We start from the raw sequence: 22,935 nt of genomic DNA on the forward strand, positions 1-22,935 counted from the left end.
ACTAAAGCACTGCCAACAAAGGCCCCCCTTACAGAGTCTGGCAGATCCTGAGGGGCTGGCTGGCTCTCGGGGACGCAGAAAGGCCACCTGTTCTCCCTGTCTGCAGAAAGTCTGAGCTCTGCCCGGGCTGGCTGGTCCGGAGAGCAGAGGGATGCAGGGGAGGTCGTCCCTCCGCCCGCTGGCTCTGAGTTGGGCTGGCTGCAGAAGGTTCCATGGGGCCCGATTGGCCCCTCAGTGCCTAGATCACACGTGGAGGGTGGTTGTACCACTTGAGCAGTCACAGTCACAGTCACAGTGTGTGCCTTTGCTGAGAGCCACCCCTCCAGCCTGGCCCTGAGTCCATATGACATTAATGTGTGCCCCGCCCCCCAAACTGTGCCTGGAAGCCAGGGCTAGGAGCTGCCTCCCCTGCAGGTGTGTGTCCACACCTGCTCTGTCTGCTCCCTCCAGGACCTGCGGCTGGCTCCTGGTAGCCAGAGACGCTTACCCCTGGGCTGACTGCACAGTGGCCCTGTCTGGGGGTCTGGCAAGGAAATGTGTGTTCAGGCCTTTCCCACCTGTGCTACTCAGCTCTGTCTGACCTCAGCCCCTTCAGGACCCACTGCCAAGAAATCCCCCCAACCCAGACCACCCAGCTCCTGGTCTTGGTCCCTGGGCCCTGAGTGGCACAGCTCATCAGGCCACCGTGCTTCTTGTATGCACATTCTAGTGTCATCTTCCCAGACTTCCTCTTCTGGGAACTCTGGTCGTTCCACAGCTGGGCTGAGAATCCCCCTAAACACACTGGTCCTCCCAGCCCCAGCTGTCCCCCCTACCCACTTTTTGCTGTGACTGGCCCTACTTGCCCTTCCCCCTGGCCGGTGTCTTCCTGTAAGGAGGTCCTTCCACGCCATGTCTCCCCTGGGTCTAACACCCACTTCCTGTAGCTGCTCCCCGAGCCTGGGACCAGGTCTGCCTTACTTTCCAACCTGCGCTCCACAAAATGCTCTGGTCTCAAAATCAGGCCTACCTCAGACCAGCTGCCAACTGATGTGTGGAGTTTGTTCTCAGCCAAACTGTCTCACTACCCTGGCTTCCACCCACTTGTCCAAAACAGCTCCTCATTTGCCTGAAGGACACTGACTTGCTTATTACATCACTGGCTCTGTCACAGTTGGGCTGAGAGCAGAGTGTGGGCCTGCCCGCCGGGTCCCCAGGGCAGCCCTGCCAGCGCAGCTCAGGCTGGCCCGGCTTAGCCACACACGCACCATGAAGTACCCTCTGGTGCCGCTGGTGAATGAGCTGACGTTTTCTTTCCTGGTGTTCTGGCTCTGCCTGCCCGTGGGCTTGCTGCTGTTCCTGCTCACTGCGTGGCTGCGCTTCCTCCTCAGCCAAGGTGAGCCGCCCAGGCCGGGCCCCAGTCCCAGCGCTGAGCAGAGGGTGGAATAGGGCAGAGAGAGGGGTTTCCTTCAGGTGTCTTAACACCTGGCTCCGAGTTGGCAAGCAGTCACCTGTAAGAGGAAAGGATTGACTTGGTAGCTTAGGTTTTCTTAACCTAGAGTCCAGGGGTGGATCCTGAGTTTGGAAACAATACGTACGTGTGCATGCCTGTGTCCCTTCAGGGCCGCCACTGACACTATCGGTCTTTGGTACATGTGAAATGGTGGTGAATGTGATCGCAAATTTAGTTAAGATATAGAAGGTAAAGTAATTTAGTTTTGCACTATAAACAAACATATTTATGGTAAAATAAATCTTGGAGCAGAAATGTACCTGGAATTGGTTATGGTGTATACAAAATTCATATTACTTCTGAACAAGCAATAGTCATGCATTACTTTTAGAGCTATTATCAAAATGTAAAATATATAAACAGAATAACAACTATACTTTTTGTGTGAAATATTGTCAAATGTAAAATGTATGTTTCAGCATGGTAGTAAATGCTTTCTGTTTTTGTAATCAGTCATTAATCTAGAAGAGTTTGAATCAGGAAGGGAGGGAGGGAGGGAGGAAGGAAGGAACCCCTTCAGAGCCACCGCTAGCACATAAGATCACTGGTACAAATTGGAAAGAGGCAGGTGGTCCCTCTGGGCAGATGAATTAGTAAAAGGTGTCCCTTACTGTGAATGCAGCCAGGACACAGGCTCAGTGAGCAGAGCAGGGACTGGATTTCAGCTTCTCTCAGCCCTCGGCTCGGTGCTTTTGCAGCAAGGAACCAGCACAACAGGGCCCAGCAGCCTTAGGCATTGAGCGGGCACCCAAAGACCACTCCCATGGTCTCCTGCCCAGACCGCACGTCAGGTAGGATCTGGGTTTCTGTGGGACACAGGATCATGGAAGCTGACTGACTCTTGCCCTGAGCTCAGCACACCACCAAGAGGCGCAGGAGGCAGGGTGAAGCTGGAGGTGGAGGGCCGGGGACGCAGCCTGGCCACGTGGCAGGAATGACCCTCTGCTACTCGGCAATCCCATCTTCCCGGGCACTCCCTTCACCTGGGGGCCTCTTCCTGGGACTGCTTGCCCTCCCACGTCCTGCACCTCAGCCCCATGGCCTTCCGCCGGCCGCTCTGGTCAGACGGCACTCAGGCAGGCCAAGCAGTTCACCCCCGACTTGCGCCGTGATCTTCAATGTGCAGGCTGGTCATTGTGCAAGGACTGGGACTTCCTGGCGAGAGCTTCCTGAAAATGTTTTGTTTAAAGTGTGTTCTCATATTCCCAGGGTGGGTGGCAGCCCTTCCTGAGAGATGCAACTGAGGCCCAGGGCTGGTGTCTGGTAGAAGTCAGAGCTCTTGTCTCTGTAGGGGCTGGAAAAGCCCATCTCTCCAGTCGAGGAGACGTGGGCCCAGGTTTCAGCCTTGCCTCTTAATGGTTCATAACAACAGCTTCTTTGAACACTGTCCTAGGCCTTCTGCTGTACTCTTGATGTGCGTTATTTCATTGAACCCTCAAAATACCCCTGTGAAATAATCCTTGTACAACTGAGGGAACTAAGGTTCGGAAAGAAGTGACCTGCCCAAGGCCACACACCTGGGCAGTACTTAAGAGTGCCGATCGTCTGGTGTCACATCTGGGCTCTGCCATCTACAGTTATGTGACTTGGGGCCAGTCCTCTGTGAGCCTTAGTTTCCTCATCTACAGATAATAATGGTCGCTACCCTGGGGCTGTGGAGCCATGTAGGTCAAGGGCAGGGCACACCATACAGGTACACACATGGCACTTAGCAGGTGCTTGTAGGCTGAGAAATAATCCAGTCAGTGTCGATTTTGTCAGTGTAGGAGGAAGTGTCAGAGTGGCTTTGGGTGGCTCCTCCGGAAAGTGGGTCACCTTACCTGAGGTCCAAGGCATGGTCTCCTCTGGTAATTAGGACTCCTCGGAGGCCTCGCTCCAATGTCATCCACAACCTGCCCTGTCCGACCCCTTCTCAGACTTTCTCCTGAGGGGCTGCTTACCCACCAACATCTCACTTTGAAATATGCCCTTCTGTTAATTTTGCATTGAAGAGAAACCATCCTTAAAGTGAGGTGAGCAGCCCTCCCTCAGGGTCCCTGTCTTCTTGGAACTCTTGGTATTATTGCTTCTGTTCTGCGCTTGTGCTGAGAATCGGCTCAAACCCAGGGTCTGGGCCTGCCAGGGTTTGCAGAGCTGGGGCTCGGGAAACCCTGCCGTGGACTTTCTACTGGAATCAGTTCTGCCCAGAATCCAGTATGAACAGCAGACAAGAATGGCTGATTTCCCCACGTCACTCTCTCCTGGCCCTGCTCAGCAGGGCGCTTTCAGAGCCCAGAAGGCAGAGGGTTGAGCAGAAGTGCACCTGGCCCACAAGGATGGGCTTTTCCAAGTTGAGGAGGGAGCAAGTGGGGAGGAGGAGGAAGCTGCCTGGTGAGAAGGACTCGGAGGTAAGAAAAGACAGTGGGCAGCTGAGCCCCAGAGAAGCTGGCTGGCGGGTTCAAGCCCAGTCCACAGCCTGGCATGGGGAGGGAGGCGGAAGCCTCTGAATTCCCTGACTTCAAACAAGGGCACCTAACGGAACTGCAAAGGACCATGGAGCAGGGAGCCAGCGCTGCCACTTCCTTGTGTGAGCCAGGACACTTCACCTTCCTGAACCTACCTCCTTGTAAAATAGGGATCACACTAGTAATTGCCTTCGGGAGGTTGAGAGGATCAAATGAGAAAATGCACGCAAAACACTTAGCGTACAGCATGCGTTCGAAAAACAATCACTGTCTCTAGTGAATAACAGTCACTTTGAGCCATCGCACTGATTTTAAATCACTCACAAATACTGCCAACGTTGTTGAGCGCCTGTTTTTCCTGTCTTACTTCAGTTACCCTTCATTACAGAAGAGGCCTGTTTTATTATGCTCATTTTATAGATGAAGAAATTGAGGCTCAGCCTTTTCTTGGTCTGCATTAGGGGCTGTCTTCAGCCTCCTTTAATTCTCTGCAACCAGTGAAACAACTTGGGTATCCTGAGAAAAATAATCATCTCCCCCCTCCCCCCTGTTTTCTCACCTTGCCTTCCCCAGATAAGCCGTGTGAGCAAGCTCAGTTACCCACTTAATAACACATGGAGGTTTTCCCCCAAAATGGGGGGCACTCTTTATTTTTTTTTAAAGGATTCTACTATATACTTCTCTGCCACTTTCTCATAATATACCTTGGACATCCTGCAAGTCAAAAGATACAGATCTAATGCAGGCATTGTAACATCTTCAAGACACCATTGGACAGATGGACTGTGCGGTGTGAGTGTAACACATCATCAACCGTGATGGACACACACTTGGTTTCCAGGGTATTCATGTGTGTCTGTGTGTGTCACCATAAAACAGGGCTGTAATAAAAACCATTGTACACACCTTCTCAGGTATTTGTTAATGAATGAACTGGTGGACGGATGGATGAATGGGTGGGTGCGTGGGCTTGTGTCTCCTCAGTGTCCCCTCCTGGGCCATGCTCAATACAGGTAGGTCATTTGCTCACCTTCAAGGCCCTTCCTCCTCTAGAAAGTGGAAATGTCACAGGACAACCTTTCTTGATCCCTGGTCACCATTCAAGGCCCTGAGGTCTTCCTGAGGTCTCAGGGCTGTCCCATACGTCATGATTCCGCCTTGACCCCCTGACGGGGGGCTTCTGTAGGGTCAGGAATAGGAGATAGCATGTGACCACCCAAGAGGCCTTGCCTTGTACCTCCACAGATTCAGAGGAAAATGACTCAGACTTATGCTTGGATTGGGAGCCCTGGAGCAAAGGCCCTGCCGAGTTCTGTCAGGAGGAGACACCCCACAGCCAAGAGGAGGGGAGGCCCTGCTGCTGAGCCCGTCCTGCCAGGTGAGGCCCCTCTCAGGGGTAGGGGGCTGGAAACAGGAAGCCTCAGGGCCTCCCAAAGCCTAGGGCGGCTGCCATCTTGGTGGCCTGCTCCCTTGGCCACGCTGGGGAGCTGGCTCCCTCCACCGTGCTGGGGATTTGCCTGTCTCCGCCGTGTCAGAGAACCTTCTGCCTTGTGGTGTGGGAGCCCTGTTTCTGCCATGTTCAAGGACCAGCCACCTCTGCCAGGAGGAGTTTCTTCCCAAGGTCCCCTTACCCTTTACATCTACGACCTCACCTCCTACCTGCCTCCTTAGGGTCTTAGCAATGGCTGTTCCCTCTGCCTGGAACCCCCTCTCCTCCAGATCCCCCTCACCTCGTAGGTTCTGCTCCAATGTCACTTTTTCAGCAGGGCCCCCTCCGACCATCCTCCTTAACATTGTAATCTCTCCTCACTGCACCATCCCTCTGACGCGGCTCCACATCCTCCTTCACTGTAGCTCGTGTCCCCTTCTGACATGCGTGATAACTGACATGTCTCCGCACCCACAGCGATGCCTGCCACACGGTCGGGGCTCATTAAGTACCTGTAGAAGGAAGGAGAAAGACTTAATAATATAATAATAATAATGGCTGATATTCATTGGATGCCCATGCTAACCGTTCACAAGCTCATTAATGGAATCCTATGAAGAGGATGTTATTCTGATCTCCATTTTATAATGAGAAGGCAGAGGGGCAGTGCAGGTAACTAATCTGCCGCTAGCAGGGCTCTAGCACTCACTGAGCCCAATGGGATTAATGCCATTTCTATGCCAGTGACCCCCAGATGTATCTCACTCTAATCTCCTTCCTGGGCTCCATGATCTGTCTGCTTGGTGCCTTTTCACAGCTGGAATGGGATTCTCAATTCCCGTTGCTACTCAACAAAGCAGAACACAATACCTGATCTCCAGCCAGCTTGTCCCCATGACTGTGAACAGCACCACCGTTGACTGGTCTCGTTCTTGAGCCACAAACCAGGGCGTCCCCCTTCATGCCTCTCTTTTCCTCCCACCCCACGTGATGTCCTAAACACCATCTCTCCTGCACCCACGTCTCTCTGTCCGCAGGACCACCAAGGCCTGCCCCACTCCACGGTCTGCCCGTACGTCTCACTCTTGGAGCACCTGCCTCCCTCAGTGGAGGAAGGAGGTGGTGGTGAGAAGCAGGGAGCCTCACTTCACCTCAGTTACACTGACTCTCAGCCTTTCCAGGTCATGACCTTGACAGTTGAGGGCCCCTGCCCCAGAAAAATATATGCCCAGGCCTGCACTCAGAGTTCTGTGTCCAGGGCCAGCTTCCCCGGGTTGTAACCTGTGCAGTCCCACAGGGTCACATGTTCAGAAGAGCCTCGTGCTTCATTTAAAGTTCTACTGTTGTCACCTGGAAATTCTCAATTTTTGCACAAGGCACCCCATGTATTCATTTTTTAATGGGCTTCACAAATCAGGTAGCCTATCCTGTTGATGTACGAGTAATGGGGTAAGAAGAGGAGATTTTCAGACTCTGCTCGAGAATCCTGTCCCATTTCTACAGAGCCCTTCCCACCCCCTCAGGTATCAGCCCCTCTCTTACTCTTTCATCCCATTGTCATCCTTAGAGCCAACCTTCCATCTCTCCCCAGCTTGGTGTTCCTGGAGTCAGCCGACGTGGATAGGAGAGGCTCACCACAGAGGGAAGAGGATTCTGTCGAGTGAGGTGCTTCCCTGGGATCCCCAGCTCGTCTCCTCCACCGGTGGACACACAAATGCCTCCCGAGATCCAGCTCTTCTCCATTGCGGACTGCCCCCCAGGCCCCCCAGGGAGGAGCGCGAGTCTGTGAAGGCAGTACATGCAGGCCCTCCGGGGAGGCTGGCCCACCGTCCAGGGCAAGGCCAGAGGGTGTGGGTCCGTATTAAAGAAACAAAGGGGTTCCTGTGCTCAGGAGACCCGTGCCAAACCTGCGGGCACTGGCCAGTCCACTCATTTGACAAGTTGTGAGGATAGAGCCCAGACCTGACACCAACGTGAGCCATCCTGACCTTTGGGAATCAATTTCCCATCTGTGCAAAGGGCCGGGGGCTCTTACTCTGAACTTTCGTTTTCTCATTTCAAGCTCACTCCTTGATGAGTCATCAGGTTGATTTTAATGACAAATATTCATTTTACAAATATCTATGAAGTGTCTACCATACACCTAAGCCACAATAAGAAGAGACCATGTTTACTGAGCGCTTGCTGTGGACCAGATGCTCTTTTGCGTGTTTATACACGTGGTGGTTTTTAACCCTCATGTGCTTCCTGTGAGGTAGGCTCTCTGGTTGTCCCTGGTTTACAGATGGGGAAACGGAGTCACACTGCTGGGGGTGGGATTTGAACCTGGGCCCCGACTTGAGTGCCCAGCCCTGCTCCACAGTGCCCGTTCTTCTCCGGGTTGCAGTGTTGTGGGAGGTCCTGGGGAGGCACAATGTTCTGACCTTTCAAGAAATCCCCTGAGGCAGCAGGGTTGATGGGCTGGAGGAGGGGCTAGGCCCCCTTGGGGAGGTGATCACCTGGGTATCATCTTAGTGACCTGTGGACTTGGGCCCACTCTTCTTAGTGTAAAGGCAAGTACGCCACCTGGGGAGGGGGTCACTGACACCCAGAGCCTTAGACGAGGGCAGGTGGGCCAGGCAATCTGGGGAAGAACACAGCGTTCCATCCTGGCCAGAGAGCAAGAAGAGAGGCTCCTGGTCCAAAACAGATCCAGGAAGTAGGACACAAGCCAGGGAAGCCGAGAGGAATGTCCCTTACTTGTCCTTAAATGCCCTACTTCGACACGTTTGCAATGATGAACTCCTACTCGTCACATCCTAGGCAAGATGTCAATCTCCAGGGAGGCCCTCCTGGATCCCACATTCAGCCACATTCATTTCCTGCCCCCTGAGCATCCTCCCTTCCCACCCCACCCCTGCCCCTTCCACACCCTCAACACACGTTTCCTAGCAAACGTCACCATCCCCATTTCACAGAGGAGGAAAGCAAGGCCCAGAGGCAGAGGGTGACCTGCTCAAAGGCACCAAGGGAGTGAGTGGCCAGGCCAGACCCTGGGTCATGGCTGCTTTCTTCACCCACATTAGCCAGGGACGTTATTAATTCAGTCTTTTTTCATATCGGGTGGTTGTAGGTAATAATAACCCTAACGGCGTTACAAGTAATGTTTCATAGCTGGTTTTTAAAGTTGTTCTTTCCACTTCACCTTTGTAGTGCAGGCGAGTGGACAGGGCTCAGAAGCGTGTGTGTGTGTGTGTGTGTGTGTGTGTGTGTGTGTGTGTGTGTGTGTGTGTGTGTGTCTGCCTGTAGGTGGCCCGGCTGAGCCAGCTGCACCTGGGAGGAGGCTGGACATCTGTCCCTGTGTGTGGTGTGTGGTGTGGGGGTGCCCTGCAGCCTTCCTCTCGCCCACACTGCCGACCGAGTCCGCCCCCCTCCCCCCGCAGCAGCAGCAGCAACAGCAGCAAATGGGGAGATGCGAGGGTGCCAGCCCACAACGGAACCTGTCCTTCCTGTTGCCCAGAGAGAGAGGCTGGCCCTGGTGCCCCTGGCTTCACTGTGTTCCCGGATCCCACGGGCCCACATCGCCAGGTGATCCAGGTGCTGTGCCAGGCGCTGGGGGGACTTGGACAGCAGGTACAGGAATCCCAGGAGAGGAGAGGGATTTTTGAGCCACTGGTGTCTCACGGCCAAGCCCGAGAGGCAAGGGGACCAAGCTGAGGACCTTCTATGTGCTGGACACATGTGACATCGCACTTGACCCTCATGACACTCCCGTGAGACAAGAATTCCCCTTCCCTCCTGCAGATGAAGAAACAGACGCTCTGGAAAGTCAAGTAAATGGCCCAAGGTTACCGGCTGCCAAAGGGTCTAGTGTGTTTCAACCCTTGGGCCGTGGGACACTAAACCCAGGCCTTTCCTGGGACACACACTTCCTGCACAAATTACAGACAGTTCCCAATTGGTCATGTGGAAAGTGTCTTTAGAGAATGGGGACTGAGGTATGAAATGCAATCAGGTCAGTCCCGGGGCTTCCGAGTCTCCTCCGTGTAAGTGCCCTTCATTCTCCAGGGCCCTGGGAATCCTCCAGGCTTCACAGAGGAGCTGCTCTGCGAAGGGAGAGGACGTGCACACCTCTGAGCGTTTTCGTCTGCCTCCAGGTTACTTGTGTTTCTGGCTTGAGAGGACTAGGAAGGGACCCTGAGGGGACAAGCTGGGCCCTTGAATGGGTTTTTCCCATCAGGCCCCTGGGCTTCAGCCTGGACAATCACTTCCTGGGACAAGGGCCTTAGCTAGGAAACCACTTCCTGGGGCAATGGGTCTGAGCGCTACGCTTTTTCATTCAATCCCGGGGCTTTGAGCTTCAGCCTGGGATATCACTTCTTGGGTCAAAAGGCCTGAGTTCTCAGCCTAGAAACTTGCTTCCTAGAGTCATGATCTCAAACTAGGCAATTGCTGCTTAGTTTACTAGGACTGAGCGAGGGCACAAGCCTGGGAAATCGCTACCAGGGGCTCTGAGCTTGGAGGAGGTAAGGAGGCAGCCCGTCCCAACAGCCTCTCTGTTCTGTTTCCCCGCAGTCGCAGAGTCCGAGGGGCCGCAGGCGCGGGCAGGGAGGGAGGAAACCTTCCACATGAACTGTGCTTACTCTGAACAAGCAGCTCTGCTGCTGTGGAGAGGCAGGCTGCCCCCGGGGAGGCACCTGTGCCTAAGGCAAGGGCCCCCTGCTGGTGAGGATGCCACCCAGAGGGCTGGTGTCCAGGCCCCGTCTTTAGGCACCAGCACATCCTGTCCCTCCCTCCGAACCCCTTCTATGCTGCCAGGCACCAAGCAGACTGTCGTTGAATCATTCATTCATTTAATTCATACCACAAATATTTTTTGAGTGACTGCCCACATCAGGGGCGGGGGGAGCAGGGAGTTACAGTCCTGTATGCTCTTTATTTTCATTTATGCCTTTTTTCATTGCTTTTATGCTTAGAAAGTCCTCCCTGGTCCATCAGACTAACTATTCACCTACATGTGTTTTTCTATTTTTTTTAAAACTAATTTTGGTATCTGGTGTGAGAAACCCCAACTTCTTAGTTTTTTTCTTCTCCAGACGTTCAATTGTCCCAGCACAGCCCCTTCCAAACTGCCAGTAAAGTGAACAAATATTTACCATGTACGTACCGCTTGATTTGTGTACCTGTGTGACTAACACCAGAGGCCCATCACCCTGAGGCTCCCTCCCTGTGTCCTTTCCCAGTTAATCCCCCCTCCCCGCCAGGGTAACCACTCTTCTGATCTCCCTCATTAGGTAAGGAGTCTTTCCCAGGTCTCCCTGCTACTGAAGGAAGAGGTTCTTCATTGATCATATTCTGATGTGGTTGCACAATGCTATGTCACATTTTACTGAGGGCTTCCCTGCCCCAGGCGTTGTTCCAGAGGCATCCACGTGCCCTGGCTTGTTCCTTACCTTGCCCTAGGAGATGCGTTCTGTTGTTGTACCCCATTTGACAGATAGAAAAAAGAGAAGTGAAGCTCAGAGGGAAGAGATGGAGGTAGCTGAGGCCCGGCAGCCTGACCCACAGCTTTCTGGATTGACCGCAACTTCCGCATTACTTTCCTACCGCTGGATTACTTCCAGATTGACCATTACTCCCCGTTGCTTAGGAAATTTGCCCCCATCCCCGCAGGAACCCCTACTCCAATGTGAAAATACGGTCTTTCACTCAAATAGAATCATCTTTTAAACTTTCTGTTTTGAAATAATTTTATGGAATTTTTTTTCACATTTTCTAGATGACTTATTAATTTTTATTTTTACATCTTTTTGGTGGGGGGAGGTCATTAGGTTTATTTATTTATTTTTGGAGGTGGTACTGGGGATAGAACTTAGGACCTTGTACGTGCTAAGTATGCGCTCTACCATTTGAGCTCTACCCTCCTCTCGAAATAATTTTAAATTCATAAGAAGTTGCAAAAATAGTAGAGTTTCCATGCATAGTCTTCACGGCATTATACCAAGCACTTTTAATATATTATTTAATTTCATTCTGTTATGTTGACAGTAATTGTCTATAAATAAACTAAAAAATAGTAATAGTTCCGATTACTGAGTACTCAGTATGTATCAGGCGCTGTGTTTTATATGGTTTATCTAATTTAATATCCCCAACAATCCTGTGAAATGGATACTATTATTAGCCCCATGAAGTGGGGAAGCCAAACCAACAACTTGATCCTGGCCTGGGATCCAGACACCCTGAGAATTCCTTCCTTGTCCAGCCCTCTCTTTTCCTAACAGGACAGCATCTATGGGAGAGAGAAACCAACGTTGAAACCAGCAACTGTTGGGAAGTGAGGTTCAAATGGGTGGCTTTGTCTCCCATGAAAACCAGGAAGAAGAGAGAGCGAGGAGGTTTCCCTCAAAATGAGAGTAATTGGTTTCTTGGCTGCTTCCTCGAGCCTGTGCTGAATGACTTATACACATTAGGCCATTTAATCCTCACATCATCCCTCCGAGGTGGGTGGGTGCTCTGATTGCCCCCACTTTGCAGATGAGGAAACTGAGGCCCGGAGAACTGGCAGAGCAACTCTTACCGGAGCCTTGGCCAACTTCTCCTCAGTGCCTCTCCTTCCTTCAGGGTCTGGAACACAAGCGGAGACCGGCGCTCCCAGCTCGGCGACGGGGCCTCAAGACCTGGCTGCGAAGGATGCACACAGACAGAGACAAGGCGGGGGACAGCCCCGAGGCGGTGAGTGCTCCCCAACCCGCCCAGGTGGAAAAGGAAAGGGCCTGGGGCGGTGGGAGGGCACCTGGAAGCGGCGCATCCACAACCTCCAGGTCCTCGTGACCAGGCTGCCAGGAACGGCGCTGCCGGTTGCGGCCACCAGGGGGTGCCCCGGCTCCGTCGCAGAGAGCGAGGAGGTGGAGTCTCAGTAAGGAACAAGGTGAAAGGAACGAGGTGACCCGGACTAAGGAGGAGGAAACTGGAGCGGAGCGGAGTGTTTTGGAAGCTATCTCCCTTGCCTCATTTGTAGGATGCCAGTTGTGTGGTTGGCTGAGGGTTGGGAAAGTGGAGGTCGCTGTGTAGGGTGCGGAGTGATGGGGGGGCAGTAGCAGGATACTACCAAGACTACTTGGAATACTAAGTTCCCTGGAGGAGTCCAGAACAGAGGAGTTGACGGTGTCGCGCTGTGCATGCGGTGTATTTGTATAAACCTATATGCTTGCGTCTGTAGGCGCCCTGCATGCACTCCTGTTGGGTATGAGCGTGAATCACGTGCACATGCGTTTCTGTATGTGCCTTCGTGTACGTGGACATGATATGCTTCCTGCACAAGTAGCTGGTGTGGGTGTGTATTTATGCATTTTGTATCTTCAGCACAGGTATTTGTGTAAGTGCACGTGTATGCGTGTTTACGCACACATCTGAATTCCAGGCATGCATGAGTGTGCCCACATTTAGGAATCATGTTCTCTCGGCAAACTCCTAAGGTGGCAAATATCCGGGTGGCCTGGTCTAGCAAAGATTCCCCTGGAGGTACCTCCGTGCCTGCACCAAAGTGGCCCATGTCCTCAGTGTTCACAGAGCACCTCAGCCCTGGTTCGCAGTGTCAAGAGGACAGTGAGGACATGGACTGCCCCCTCCCACGGTCGGGGCCACCTCCCCCTTACCCCTTACAGGAGCCTGTCCCCTCAGGGAGCAGGGATTGGGTGCGGGGAGGGATCAGTCCTCAGAGAGGAAAGCCATCGAAGGGAGTTGCACGTGCCATTGGACTTTCTCTTTCTGGGGTGGTCAGAACTGGGTTCTCTAACCTTCTTGTCTCCAAATCATAGTAACAGCCACTATTCATTCATTCGTCTGAGTATTTAATGAATGCCTACTCTGCACTAGGTGCAACATGGAATGCTAGAATCACAGTGAAAAGAACAGGCACGGACCCTGGACCTCCAAATTCACAGCCCTGTGGAAGAGGCAGACATGAGTCAAATAGCGATAAAGTAAATATCAAGTTACAAACTGTATTAGGTTTTATGAGAAATATAGGGAACAATGGGAAGGTAAAACAAGGCACCTGGTAGAGTCTGGGGAATGAGGTAAGGCTTCCAGCCACAGAAAACTGCATGTGCAAATGTCCTGAGGCAGCATGGCCAAAGAGCTGGAAGATCAGTGGCGATGGTATGCAGCTGTCACTCCAGGACATAAAAAACAGCTTGAGCTCTCAGGAGTCCCCTTGATGGAGTTGACATGAAGGACTGTTGGTCTTAGCAAGTGTCTAATCCAGTTCCTCCTTGTACAGACGGGAAAACTGAAGCTCAGAGAGGGGAATGGCCTGGCCCAGAGCCACACAGCAAAGTGGGGACAGATTTTGGAATTGAAGCCAGGATATCCATAATTATCATATGACAATTACATGATACCTGTATAATAATTATAATTAACACACATACTTGTACAATATTCATAATCCATCTTGACTCAGAATTTGTCCTTCACCACAGGCTCCTGTCCCCTATCTGTCCCCCCTCATCCCACCTCTCCAACAGCTTCCATTCTGATGCCCAATGGGAAGGGGCCTTGTAGGGTGTGCCCATGGCTGGCCCTCTCCGAGTGCCTCCCATCTGCCTCTTCCCTGCCTCTTAGTGCTGAGTTCCTGTGTGGGCTCCGGTCCTTATATCTCATCTCCCACCTGGAGCCAAAAATCAAAGAGGCTACCCCTTCCAGGCCTGGGCTCCCCACACAGTGGTTGGTCTCGCTGCCTTCAGTGGCTTGTTTCTTTGAGTCTTGCAGCAGCAGGTCCATGATGCCAGCTGTCATCCTCTATGAAGTCGCAGGGAATACCAGTAATACCTTGTTCCCCTCTTGGGGAGCCCAGAGTCCACCCTGGGGTGAGCCCTCCCCTCAGGCCTCTCCCGTGAAACCAGGTGGATCCCTGCTATGAGGTTAAGGGTCAGCCTGTGCACGCCCTAGACTTCAGTCTTGGAGTTTGCAGCTTTGCCTGGAGCTGGCTTCAGGCATGGAGAGGGCAGAGTTTTTTGTTTAGTGTGACAGTTGTCAGTACCTCCAACCTCTGGGCCAGCCTAGCTGACGTGAACCTCCTCCGGGGCAGCGGCCATGATTCCTTAAGGAATTCTGTAAACACGTGTCTGAGAGTCCCCAGCTTTGTGGGAACTGAGGCTGGGCAGCTGACTTCAGTTGTGTTCTCTAAAGCAGTGATGTCTCAAACTTGAGCAGCGCATCAGAATCACCTGGAGGGTATTTAAGACACGGGAGCTGGGCCCTAAGAATCTGCATTTCTAACAACTTTCCAGGTGACACTGATGCCGCTGATGCAGGGACCACACTTTGAGAGCCGCTGGCCAGGGAGCACAGGCCTAAACCAGGCTTCCTGTGTAGAGACGCTCTGAGAGAGCAGAGTGCTCCTCAGCCAAAGCCTTACGAGGGAGGGAGGGGAGGAGGAGAAGGGGTGAAGTACAGCCGTGGCCACAAGGGGGCTCTGGAGCGCAAATTGCATCCGAGTGGTTCCCTTTGGCTACAGGGAGGCTGGTCTCTCCCACCTCAACCTCCTGCGCCCCTGCTTCGCACAGGTGAGCGTCTCCTAGACCTAGATGCCTGCCTGTTAGAGCTGTACCATGCCAACCCCATGGCGAGTGGGTCATCAAACAGAACCCCACCTAACTAAGCCCTGGGGCTCTAACGAGCAGCCTAATGATGGTGAGAACACCAAGAGCTTTATAAATTTAATCTTTACAATAATCCAGTGTTTTAGTTTGAGTGATGTGATGACAGCAGCTGAGTCACTAAGCACTTACTATGCACCAGGTACTTTACATATATTAACTCCTTTAATCCCCACAACAACCTTATGAGACATATTATCATCATGACCTCTTTACAGGAGAGGAAATCTGAGACTCAGAAAGTTAGTATTACTTGGCCACATGGCCCATGAGTGACAAGATTTAATTCCAATGCAGATTAGTCTGGTGTCAAGATGCAAGCTCTTACCTATTTTAGACCATAAATTCAAACTATTTTTGCTTTAAATATCCATATTTGTAAGTGTTTTAATGATGGCCACTTCCGCAGTCTCCCACTCTCTCTCCCCACTTCCCACAGTGCAAACACCCTCAGAGCCAGGAAAGGGGAATGCAGAAAACCCAGTGAGGAGGGATTGACATTAATTCTGGAACTGCCTGGCAGGGCAATGGAGATTGTAGCAGGTTACAAGACTTAAGTCCTCAGTTCCCCCAGAAGCTCCATCCAAAGAGCCCAGACTGGGTGAATCATGAGTTTAGCCCAGCACTAGCCCACAATCCTTTGAGGCAGGTATTACCATGGTCCCATTTTTACATATGAAGGAGCTGAAGTTTTCAGAGAGGCTAAACCATGTTCTTAAAGTCACACAGAGAGTGAGAACCTTGGATGCCCAATTCCAAACCCAGTGCTCTTTCATCCACACCCTAGTTGCCTGAAGCAGGATCAGGACCTGGTAGGTGCTGGTGAGAGAGGACAGTCAAGAATAAAAGTAGAGAGACTGGGTAGATTTTCCACGTGGGAGAAATACCAGAGATTCAGCCAGAGTTGCTGCTTCTGTTCCCCTATTCCTCCTGTCCCCCACAGTCCACCTACAAGCCCTGCTGAAACTCCCACTAAAATACACTGCTTCCCCCCACTTTACTCTTTTGCTCCTACTACCATCCTAGTCCAAGCCATTGTCATCTCAATGCTGCTGCTCACGGTGGTGGTGGGATGGTGATGGTGGTAATGATGGTGGTGGTGATGGTGGTGACGGTGATGGTGATGGTGATGGTGGTGGTGGTGATGATGGTAGTGATGGTGGTGGTGGTGGTGGTGGTGGTGATGATGATGGTACAAAGTCTCAGTGGCTTCGATGCCTTTTACCTACTCTCCTTGCTATCCTATCTATTCTCTGTACAGCAGCCATGATGACCCTTGTAAAAGAAAAACTCAATTATACTGAAGGCCCTCCTACTGAAAATATTCCAGAGGGATCCCACACCACTTCAGATAATATCCCAACTCCTTACCCTGGCCTCTGAGGCCCGTCCAGTGTCTCTGATGTCACTTCACCCATCCTCCCCGTCACTTTGCAGAGCCAGCCGCATGAGCCTCCATCCTATTCCTGAGACATACCAAGGTCATTCATGCTTTTGGGCGTTGCACGTGCTGTTCCCTCTGCCTAGAACAGCCCCCCCCCAGCTGCTCCCATGGCCAGCTCCTTCAGCTCCGGGTCTCAGCTCACATGTCCCCTCCTTCACAAGGCCTCTCTGACCATCGTGTTTGAAGTTGCTTCCTCTCCTACTCTCTCTCTCATTGCTTTAATTAACTTTCTTCCTAGCATTTGTCATTACCTGAAATTATCTTCCTTAATTAGCTTTTTCTCATCTGTGTCCCCAACTAGGATGTAACCCCATGAAAGCAGAGACCATGTGGGACTTTGCTCACCTTTGTGGATATAATGGTACATAGTAGGTGCCCAATAAAAATCCGTTGGGTGAATGAATGGATCAACGAATACCTCTCGCCTCCTCTGTTTCCTCTGGAAACTGTTGTTCTCACCACCTGACTTAACTCTGACCTCCCTGGTTTGATGTGGGAAAATGAGGAAATGCATCTGAAATACCTACCCCAAGTGCTCATTCAGTGCTGTTATTATTATTATTATTATTATTATTGTTGTTGTTGTTGTTGTTGTTGTTGTTATTATTATTAATTATTAACAAGAGCCAGACAGCTGAAATGGTGAGTGGTGGTGTCATCTCCCCCATGGTTCTCAGCACCTGTGCGGGTCCCACGGCGTGTCTCACACAGAGCTGGGATGACAGGGAGCTGTGTGGTTGGAGGGACAATCCTTTAACCCTGGCTGGAGGGGCAAGTGCCTTGGTGGGTGCTGGGAGCCCAGGCCTGGCTGTGCTAGCTCTGCGCCCAGAGTGGGCCGTCAGCCACCAGCGGAGGAGCCCAGTTTAATCACATGTCAGTTTCCCCATTCATCTTCGGCGCTATCCGAGGGCTCATCTTTTTCCACCCTGTGGCATCTGTTGATTGATGACCTCGCACCAGCCCTGCTGCTGGGTTAGCACAGCTCACAGTGGGTGCCCGGCTTCTCTGGGTCTTTGCCGTCTGGGGCTCACTCCGGCTGGGATCATGCTGCTTTTAAGGAGCTCTGTATGGACTGAATTGTGTCCCCCTCCCCCAGTTCATATGTTGAAGCCATAAACCCCAAGGTGACTGTATTTGGAGATCAGGTTTAAAGGAGGTAATTAAGGTTAAATGATGTCATAAGGATGGGGCCCTGATCCGATAGGACTGGTGTCCTTGTAAGAAGATGAGACACCAGAGCTCTCCCTCTGTCTGTGCCCACATGGATGAAAGGCCATGTGGGGACACAGTGAGGAGGCCGCAATCTGCAAGCCACGAGGAGAGTTCTCACCGGAACCACATTTTCTAGCACCTTGATCTTGGACTTCAAACCCCTAGAACTGCAAGAAAATAAATGTCTGCTGTTTAAGTCCCCAGCCTGCAGTACTTTGTAACAGCAGCACGAACAGACTGAACAAGCCCTTGCTGCCTCCAGCTTCTGAGAGCAAGCGGCATGGGATTTGGACAGATGCCCTCCAGGAGGAACATTTCCTTGAGCAAATGGAGAAAATGGCCCCCAAGCAGAGAAGTGTCTCACCTGGCATTTGGGTGGGTGCCTCCCTGGGAGGGACGGTGCTTAGACAGGGCCACCCTGGGCTGGCTGGCAGATGGCGCTCCAAGCCAGCTCTGTGGGGCTGCAGGTAACTTGCCCAGCCTCTCTGTGCTCCCAGACTTTCACCCGCTGTTTCTCAGTCCCCACAGAGGGCGGGGAGGAGGAAATGAGAGATTCTGCTGTCGCTGGATGATGAAATTAGGTGCCCACTATGAGCCCAGCGCTGGGCTAGACTGGGGCCAGAGTAATAAACAGGCAGGGAGGGTCCCAGCCCTCAGGAGGAGACACTGAAAGGCTGATGTGGCTGACGTTGAGAGACTGCAAGGGGCCAGTGGGCAGACTGGGCAGGGACTGGAAACGGATCCTAAGAGGTTTGGGAAGACTGGAAGGGTTTAAATAGACCAAAACACTGGCCTGGGAACTCTGAGACTGCCCCCAGGTTTACTCTTAGCAGACCTAGATGTGGCCTCAAATGCCCCTGCATGGGACTGCCTGTTGGTCTGCACTGGCATCTGGCTGGGGTCCCTCACTGCCCTAGTCCCTCCCAAGGGGGTCTCGTATATCCTTCAGGACCCTCATTGAAGACCCTTCTCTCTGAGAAGACTTCTAACTTGAAACCAGAAGAGATCTCCACCTCCTTCATCCTCCCTGCACTTGACTCTTGGCGTTAGTGGGACAAGGGTGTGAAGGCGAACATCCCTCCGGCTCTGGCTGGGGTGGGGATGGAGGGAAGGAGCGCACTGCCTGGTACCTGGCTGTGAGCAGGTGATTCTCCCCCTCCATGTCCTAGGGTCCACACCCCTGCCTGCCTCTCACACCTGGATCCTACAGGATATGTGCAATTGTGATCTGTCAGGACTTCATCCACACACTTGAGGGGATCGCCTGTCCTGATTTTCAAGCCCAGAGAGGGAACAAGCCAGTGTCCCCTGCTCTTTGCAAGTCGCTGGAACCAAGGCTGTGGTGGGAGAAACGAAAATTATTCCTGGCAAGCCTATCCTGCTGTCCCCTGCCCCACTCCGGGGCCTGCTCAGAGGGTGGGAGATGCCTTCTATTGAGAAACCCTTTCCCACCCCAGCCACTTTGGGGAAGGGAATGGGAGTTACTTTTATTGTCCTTGAACGCTGGCTGGCAGGAGGCCCGGGGAGGGGGCTCCCCAATAGGGAATCTGCAGCTGCCTGTCTTTAAGGTAAAATTACCGTAATTACTTCAATTACCAAATCCATCAAGAGCTTTGGACTAAGGAGGCCAGTGAATAATCAGATGGGAGGAGTGTGAGTCATGGAGGTGGGGGCACAAAGTGTAGGAGGGGGGCGGGCGGTTGATGTTAGACCAGGCTTTTGATTGCGGTGGGGGTGGGGAAATGCAGAGAAATTGTGATTAGCTAAGACCCCACTTTGCTCCTTGAGGGTGATTTTTTCTTCTATATTACAAAGAAACTGTTCTTTGTGGCCCTCTCTTTGGCTTCTCCTTTCACAGAACCCCACACTCCATGGCCAACTCTTTACCTCTGATGGGAGTTAAAAGTAAAAAGCAAAACAAAAACAAAAGAACAAAAACAAAAAACCAGTAAAAGCTGCTGGCATCTCCTAGGCTCTTGCTCTGGGCCAGGCCTTTTGCAAGAGCTTTCCCAGCTTCATCCCTTCCAACCCCATGGAGCAGGTTTAGTCCCATGTTACAGATGTAAAGGGCATCACGCCTCTCCTCTTGGCCTCTGGGACACCAGACCCTGGGCGTGGTTTGCCTCTGTACCTCTCACCCCTGCCTCGCCTGGTAAATCCGCACTTGGCACACACTCAAGAGATATCTGGTGAAGAAAATGAAGTACCAGGCTGGCAGGTTGGTGGGTTATGGGGAAAATCACCGTACTGGTCAAGTCCCCTTCAATCACCCCACTTCCTCCCTCCAATCTGCAGCCTGGACTTGGGGGCCTGGAGCACCTGACTCAGCAGGGAAGGTGGTCAGGACCACCATGCGCGCCCCACTGAGACAGAAGGGTGACCCTGATCACCCATGAGAATGATTTCAATGCTGTGGAGTAATAGAAATTTTACCATTTTAACCATTTGTAGGTGTACAGGTCAGTAGCACTAAGTACATTCACATTGTTGTACCATCATCACTACCGTCCACCTCCAGAACTTTTTCGTCTTCCCAAACAGAAACTCTTTACCCATTAAATAGTAACTCCCCATTCCCCTCTCCTCCCAGCCCCTACCAGCAACCACCATTCTACTTTCTGTCTCTATGAGTATGACTACCCTAGGTACCTCGTGTATCTGGAATCATACAACATTTGTTCTTTTGTATCTGGCTTCTACCACTTAGCGAATGTCTTCAAGGTTCATCCATGTTGTAGCGTGTGTCAGAATTTCATTCCTATTTAAGGCTGAATAATATTCCGTTGTCTGTGTAGACTACATTTTGTTCATTTGTTCGTCCATTGATGGACATTTGGTTCTTTCCACCTTTTGGCTATTGTGAATGATGCTGCAACAAACCTTGACGTACAAGTATTTGTTTGAGTTCCTGCTTTCAATTCTTTTGCGTATAGACCCAGAGGTGGAATTGCTGAATCATATGGTTATTCTATGGTTAATTTTTTAAGACGCCATCTTACCAGAATATATTTTAACACAATTGAAAAATACTCCCCAAAGTGATGGTAACTGAATTATCTCCCCTGTACTCTGAATAAAAAGGACACTCCTGGAGGGGCACTTGTGGCTTCTGGCCCTTTCTGATACTCTCCCAGGCTACTCGTATACCTCTTTGAAAAGCATGGCTATCATTCGCTCATTCATTTATGTATTAATATTGGCTGAGCACTCTTTGTGTGTCAGGAACTCACCAGATTCTAGGGTATAATGGTGAGGAAACTGGACACAATCCCAGACTCAGGAACTTACAGCCTGGAAGGGAGGCAGGCATCTGAGGCATTAAAGGCCCAGAGCGTTTTTCAGAGCCCAGACCTAGAGGCTGTCTCAGCCCAAAGCAAGGATGCTTCTTGGTGCGCTGGCCCAGGCCCCAGTGTTGTTTTCTTCCCTGGGCCTCAGGTTCCTCATCTGTGAAATGGGGGAGATCACTCCACCCTCCCCACTACATTGGTGTGGTAAGAATGGAGTCTTTACTCCTCTCGCTCTAGGTACCTTGCGAATATGGAATCATACAACATTTGTTCCTTCCCCATCGGTGAGGCTGGTAAGGAGAATTTTCATGACCATTTTACGGACAAGCAGGCTGAGGTTCAGGGAAGCAGGGCTGGTCCAGTTCCAGCTCTCCTGAGTCCTCAGCAGGGTCTTTCACTAGACAGTCTCCCTCCACGAATCTCCTCTCCTGCCCCCCAAGTCCTCCTCAGCCTGTGAGGCACCAACCACTCCTCCAGCTGGGCTCCTACTGAAGGTCTGTGCACCTCGGCGTCTGAGGGCAAAGATGGAAAGGGGGTGAAGCTTCACAGGAACCATCCAGGGCACCTCCCCCTTACTCGCCTCCTCCTACCGGGCAGGGCCCCCTGGGCTCCAGCTGGGGCGGGCTGGATCCCAGGGTGGCAGCTCGGCCTCCACTGGCGCTGGCGTTCATGCAAACACCGGTTTGGGGCTACTTTTCCACTTCACCCAGCAGGAGCACTGGCTCGACAGTCCCGCTCACTTGCATTGAGCTCTTACCTGATCTGTGGGAACCTCAGACAAGTAGTTGGGCGTCTCTAAGCCTCAGTTTCCTCATCTATAAAACTGCTACCACCAGTGGAGGAACAAACTGCTCACTTGATGGAATTCTACTGTCTTCACCAGCTTGGGCTGCTGTTAGGAAACACCACAGATGGGGTGGCTCAAGCAGCAGAAAGTTGTTTCTCACAGTTCCTGCGGCTGAAAGTCCAAGATCAAGATGAGGCTGGTTTGGCTTCTCCTGAGGTCCCTCTCCTCACCTTGCAGACAGCCACCTTCTCCCTGTGTCCTCACCTGGCCTTTCCTCTGTGCGTGGGCATCCCTGATGTCTCTTCCTCCTCTTATAAGGACACCAGCCCTATAGGATTAGGGTCCCAGCTTTATGACCAAATTTAACCTTAATTATACCCTTAAAGTATTGTATCTCCAAATAAAATCACAATGAGGGGGTGAGGGAGGGCTTCAACCTCTGAAATTTGGGGGATGAGGTGGGGACACAATTCAGTCCATAACTACTCAGCAATTAAAAGGAAGAAATTAATGATAAAAATAGAAGCCAGACACAAAATGTATCCACTGTATGAGTCCCATGACGTGAAATGCTGGAGAAGTCAAAACGAGTCTACAGTGACCAAAAGCGTATCTGTGGCCCCCGGGGCTGGAGGGGTGGGTGGGAGAGTCAGTGTGGAGACAGACTGCAAAGCGGCAGGAGGGAACTTTCTGGGGTGATGAACATGTTGTATCTTGACTGGATGGTGGCTGCATGGATGTATACATTTGCCAAAACGCATTGAACTGTACACTGAAAATGGGTGCATTTTATTTAATGTAAATTATGCCTCAATAAAAAAAATTTTAAACTCTACCTCAAAGGGTTAAAAACACGGTTCAAGTTAGGTAATTGTTTGGAGTAGATGAGTTAATGCCTGCAAAGTGATTAGATTGGAGCCTGGCACAGAGTAAGTGTACAAGTGGTAACCATGGTAACGTGAAAACAAGACTTTTGCTCAGTAAATGGGGCAAGAGAGAGAAAGAAAAACAGAGGGCACACATGGGGAAGGGGCAGGGGGAGTGGGGTGAGGGTACAGGAGGAGCAGCCAGGCAGGGGCTGTGAACTCGGCTTCCTGGGGTCATGGCTCCCTTATCGCCCTGGGGAGGGGCCCCTGTGGTCTGTCAGCATCTTCTGGGTCTGGGGACCAGCCACCCAAGCCCCGCCCCTGCTCTGT

General features: G+C 51.8%; 1 protein-coding gene across 2 annotated transcripts; it reads left to right on the top strand.

The window, feature by feature from the left end:
• The first annotated feature begins 1,137 nt into the window (after nucleotides 1-1,137).
• Nucleotides 1,138-7,088, top strand: ADIG (adipogenin). 2 transcript variants are annotated; one of them, XM_006202546.4, is made up of 3 exons: nucleotides 1,138-1,375; nucleotides 5,182-5,314; nucleotides 6,933-7,009. In XM_006202546.4, exons 1-2 carry the CDS (start codon nucleotides 1,249-1,251, stop codon nucleotides 5,298-5,300), a joined length of 246 nt encoding a protein of 81 aa, XP_006202608.1. In that variant the 5' UTR covers nucleotides 1,138-1,248; the 3' UTR covers nucleotides 5,301-5,314; nucleotides 6,933-7,009. The 2 variants fall into 2 exon arrangements, with proteins under 2 accessions (XP_006202608.1, XP_031543692.1); XM_031687832.2 differs by having other exon boundaries at nucleotides 1,147-1,375; nucleotides 6,957-7,088.
• Nucleotides 7,089-22,935: the final 15,847 nt, after the last annotated feature.

Source organism: Vicugna pacos, chromosome 19 (assembly GCF_048564905.1).
Source record: "Vicugna pacos chromosome 19, VicPac4, whole genome shotgun sequence".
In the NCBI taxonomy this organism is placed as follows: Eukaryota; Metazoa; Chordata; class Mammalia; order Artiodactyla; family Camelidae; genus Vicugna; species Vicugna pacos.